We start from the raw sequence: 4,993 nt of genomic DNA, 5'->3' as shown, positions 1-4,993 counted from the left end.
GTAAGACCCATTTTAGAATTTGGGTGTGTCCTCTTTTCGGGTGCAGCAGCGTACAAACTCCGTCCTCTTATTATTTTGGAGCGACGAGCACATATATTGCTCCTCGGCCTTCCGCGATATGTGGTAAATAACATTCTGTATTTAGAGGACCGCTGGCCGTGTCTAGAGTCCCGATTTGAAGTTTTAACAGTGCGACTATGATGAGAATCTTCGTGTCTCATCTGAGCAAATCTTTGTCATTGATGGTGTCTCAGCCAGCATTGTTTTTTACCTCTTCATGGCCTCGATACAATCGTCCTCAGTGTGTGTATAGCCAAAGCTTGCTTTCACCGCTCAACGTCAGTCTTCCGGAAATTCTTCCGATGATACCTGAAGTCGTACCTGCTCCTATGTCCCTCGATAACGTATTCCCCCATAACGCCAAGCTGCTATCCACGCGGATACTAATGGGTTTGCTGGACGAGCATCTGGAGAACTTGCGCTCACATGTGGTAGTGGCCACGGATGCATCGCAACGTGGGAGAGGGCGGGTGTGGGAAGTTTCAGACCGCAACTTAATTGGTCATTTTCTTATCGTTTACCTGATTCTACTCCTACATTCGAAGCTGAGTTTTTTTGCAATAGTTATGGCCATAAAAAAATTACATCCACAACATTTAAACGTTGCTATTATTTCTGATTTCCTATCCGTTTGTACCACGCTAACATCTCCGAAAAATTCATTACTTATTCGTACCTTCAACTACCTTGTGCCTCCCCATTTACGCGACATCCGGCTCATCTGGGACCCAGATCACAGGGGCCTATGGCTCAATGAAAAGGCTGACTCTTTAGCCGGTTCATCTTTAGATGGCGCATACGGTGGACATCAGCCCTACCCCAGCTCTCCTGGCGCGAGGAAGGTTCCGGAGATATCAACCGATAGGGGTGACACAGGAAGGTACTATGACAGGGTTGCATGACTATGCCCATCTTACTCACACTTGGAATGCGAGATTTTGCGAGTCCCGCCAGTCGGAGGTCACTTTAACCAGCATCAAATGCAGAATACCGCAGCTTAATTTTTATTTGAATCGCGCGTCTCACCTCTTCCGGCGTTTGTTCTGCTTGGGGTGAAACTGAAACATCTGAATACTTTTTCCTGTACTGCCGCGGTTTTTCTTTCATTCAGAAAGGGTACCTAGCCGCACCAATTCAACGCATTGGCCTTCCTCTGTCGATGCTTATGCTCCTTTCCCTTGGGGCCACATCCCTGGGGTTTTGTCACAGAGGGATTATTGCGACCATTCACGCGTACATGTCAGAGACCAGAAGCATGTCCTGCTAATCCGGTAAAAATTTTTAGCCTTTTTTCGCAAAAATAGCATCATTCACTGATTCTTCTCTAGATCTATTATATAATTCGGTAACCGTTTCCCCAATTCCTACAGGCTGATTATATAGGGCTATGAGGTGGGCGTGTTAGCCCCAGAAAGCCACCCCATTTCTTGGCCAATCCCCCACGTGGGTATGTGCACCTAGAAGAGGAATAACAACAGCAACATCAACAATCGTTCCTTTTGTTCCAACACTCGCACTTCGTCAGCTCCTGCTTCGAGCACCCGACCTGCGCAGCACCCTCTTTTCGCCTCCCAACGAGCTTCGTTTCGGTGCCTGGTACGTCTTCTCCCAACTGCCGGCTGCGGTGATTCAAACCGTGCCGCACCACCCTTCGCAACATTTCAACGTTCTGGACACCTTGGCGGGATCCCGTGAGTACGCTCGGATTTTAAACTAAGTCATATTTTGCAACCCAACTTTGTGCTTACACGTAGGCTCGATAGCAGTGCGTATCAGCATTTTCGGTCTTTTTATCACTTTTATTGTACGTTCACGCTGCTGTCCATCAATAATCTACCAACTCGCAGAGAATGGTACATAACTGACACGCTGTCGCCATTTCAGCCGCATGTCGATGTACGATGGGTGTATCGCTATGCAAGATAGGCACACCCCTACGCTGGTATTCAGTCGCCCAGTTTTTGTCTTTTAGGGCCCCGAGCAACATGCTGCAAGCACTCGAGGAGCAATTATCAGAGCGCGGGAACCATGTCGCAACCATGTACAAGGGACGGCGGCGCACCTTTCGTGACCTGAACCTGTACTCTCGCCGGGTTGCTGATGGGTTGTGTGGTCCACAACATATGGGGCCCGAGCTCCTAGCCTGCGTCACCGATGCGGACGACATGGTTATAGCCTCCTTGGCCTCACTGCGCCTAGGCACCCGCTGCACCCCTCTCCGCGCGTCCTTGTCGCCGACTGAGCTGACGGATTTTGTGACGAAGTTTCGTCCCCGGTTCGTTCTGGTAGACAGTGCCATGGCCAGCCGCCTACCTCATGACGCGAGGATGGTCAACGTCGACGAATACCTGCGGGTATGTACGAGCAATGCTTCATCCACATTTTTCCAGCGACGTGAATGTGGTAAGAGGTTGAATTAGTTTAGGAGACTGGTACAACGAACTTTAGATGAAATTAACAACTTCTCGCAGTTAGACTTAGGTGTTCTTCGAGGATCATAGGGGATATTAATGAGTGCACCAGATTTCGATCTGCTTCTGACGGCGATTCGAAAGTGATGATGTGTCAGAAAAAATCCGAGATATACCTTTTACGAACTAGTGTGTCATCGTGAATATCAGAAGCTGCTCTAGTGCTAGCCTAAAAGCTTTTCGTAAAGTATGAATAATCAGCTTTCAGAGGGCGCTGCCCTTAGTACAGGGCCGGGTTCGCTGCTGCATTTTGTCGTGCCGTAAATCAGTATCTTCCTCTATGGCTTTTCTGGAGGAGTTCTTCCAATCTGTAGTGGGTATGCTAGGGTATAGGGGTTTGGTTGTTCTCCGCCAGCTGAGCACTGTTCTGGGGACAAGAGCACTGTTATGGGGGACTACTTTGGAGCTGGTGTCACGTGGCGCCTTCTTCACGGATGAGTTGCCTCATGTGGTGGAAAAACTGTGCAATGGGTGTTGACCACTTTGAATGCGTTGTACTTTGAACTTTGGTGAACGGGTAGTCTTCGGTGTTGTGATATAAATGTTAGTGGCGTGCTGTCTTGTCACAATTCGGTTGGCCTTCCCCTGGTGCCCGAAAGGTTTGAAACTGGTGTAATATTGACAATAGTCGACAGTTTAATGATCTTAGAAGTTTGACCTCAAGGGTACCTTGGCTGAGCTATTTATCTTTTACTTCCTTGAATCAACAACACACACAAAGCATCTTGATTTTCTGCCAGCAGGAAGGCACCACTGCACCCAAGGCGCCACTTCAAAAGACCTGTCCGCCCGGACTCTGCTCGATGAGGCAGGCTTACATGCGGCAGCTGCTGCAAGTCCTCGGCGACGACGTGGGTGACCGCTGCTCGCTAAGCGACGAGCGCTGCCTGAGAAGGCACCAGTGGGAATGGACCGAGTGGCCGGCCACCGACCAGGAAACCACGGCCGTGCTCGACAACGTGGACAGCGCGCGTTTCTGGGAGGATGTGTTCAGCGCACTGTGCTCTGGGACCACCGTGGCGCTTGCTGCCGAAGGCGAGTGGAGAGCGGAAATTTAGGGCCGAGAGCCTGTGTCGAAAAGGAAAAGATTTAAATCTCCTGATTCCTTGTACGCCAACATTTCTTTTCCTGTCGTCAAGATACAACCTCATACAATTACAAACAAACTGATAAAACCTGATTCAATTTAATAAAGCTAGCCTTTAGCAGTTCACTCAGCTTCAGTCCAGCCATGAAAGACATTTTAATCTAAATGACACAAGAAATACCGAAACATTTTTAAAGTTCCCGCTGCGGTGACGTGATTTGGGCAGCAGTAATGTGATATGGGCTAGCTTTTAAAGTATAGCTATCAGTGCGTCAGCTGCTCATTAGCCTTCGAGTAATGCATTCAAACGGAAGTAGGTGTCCCACAATCACCCAGCCGTGTTTTTGTGCGGCGGCTTTGAGGGACCACCGCTTATCCTGTAGACAAGATTTTCTGACGTCACAGAGACGTGACCAAAAAGAGGCTGGTGTGCCTCCACTACTGTATCTGTTTTCATTGCGATAAAAGCGGCACCCTTTTTATGGGAAGCAAACTTTCTTTTTACCGATTTAAACTTTTATTTCGTCTTCATGGTCCTTTCATTACGTATTTCAACGAGCAAGTGCATAGCAGGGCATCACCCTGGTCTTGATACCTTGCCTCTGGGCTAATTTTAGCAAAGGGCAGTAGAAAACAATAAATAGATGATCACCTCATCATCATCATCGTACCATCTACGTAAACTGCAGAGCAAAGGCCTCTCCAATGTGTCTCCAATTTATTTATTTATTTACTTATTGAAAATAGTTTCAAGGCCCATTGGGCATAAGAGAAAGTAGTCGTGAAATACATACATAAGGTGCAGTTGCTTTCCAAAAATAGCATATAAACACAAAACAAGAACAAATTACAAAAGAGAGATTCAGCAAGAAGTTTAATAATGGCTGCTTTGAAGAGAGTGACATCAGCGATGGCAGCAAGGGTGGGAGGGAGGTGGTTCCATTCTACGCTGGTTTTTTGGAAAAACGATTCATTATACATAGGAATAGGTCAATACGATACACCAACTTTGCTGAAATGGTCCTGTGCCCCGGCCCTGTGCTAATTGTGACCAATTATTCGCCGCAATCTCCTTTATCTCATCTGCCCATCTAGCTTTCTGCCTCCCCCTGCTAGGCTTGCCTTCTTAGGGGATCCCCTATGTTACCTATAATGACCAAAGGTTAAATTTCATTCGCATTACATGCCCTCCCACCCACATTCCTTCTTAATTTCTACTAATAAGTCCTTACCATGCGTTTGTTCCCTCACCCACTCCGCTCTCTTCTTGACCCTTGAGGTTACACCTATTATCTTGTGTTCTATTGCTCGCTGAGTCGTCCTCAATTTAAGTTGAACCTTCTTAGTGAACATCAAGTTTCTTCCTCGTAGGAGA

The 4,993-nt window shown here is 47.5% G+C and overlaps 1 protein-coding gene across 1 annotated transcript; it reads left to right on the top strand.

Moving 5' to 3' along the window:
• The first annotated feature begins 1,917 nt into the window (after positions 1 to 1,917).
• Positions 1,918 to 4,106, top strand: LOC144173509 (uncharacterized). Its single transcript, XM_077701903.1, has 2 exons — positions 1,918 to 2,414; positions 3,275 to 4,106. Exons 1-2 carry the CDS (start codon positions 1,962 to 1,964, stop codon positions 3,587 to 3,589), a joined length of 768 nt encoding a protein of 255 aa, XP_077558029.1. The 5' UTR covers positions 1,918 to 1,961; the 3' UTR covers positions 3,590 to 4,106.
• The last annotated feature ends 887 nt before the right edge of the window (positions 4,107 to 4,993 follow it).

Source organism: Haemaphysalis longicornis, unplaced genomic scaffold (assembly GCF_048455015.1).
Source record: "Haemaphysalis longicornis isolate Haplotype H1 unplaced genomic scaffold, Haemaphysalis longicornis Haplotype H1 scaffold_3, whole genome shotgun sequence".
Taxonomy (NCBI): Eukaryota; Metazoa; Arthropoda; class Arachnida; order Ixodida; family Ixodidae; genus Haemaphysalis; species Haemaphysalis longicornis.
This window is presented reverse-complemented; position numbering and strand designations above follow the sequence as displayed.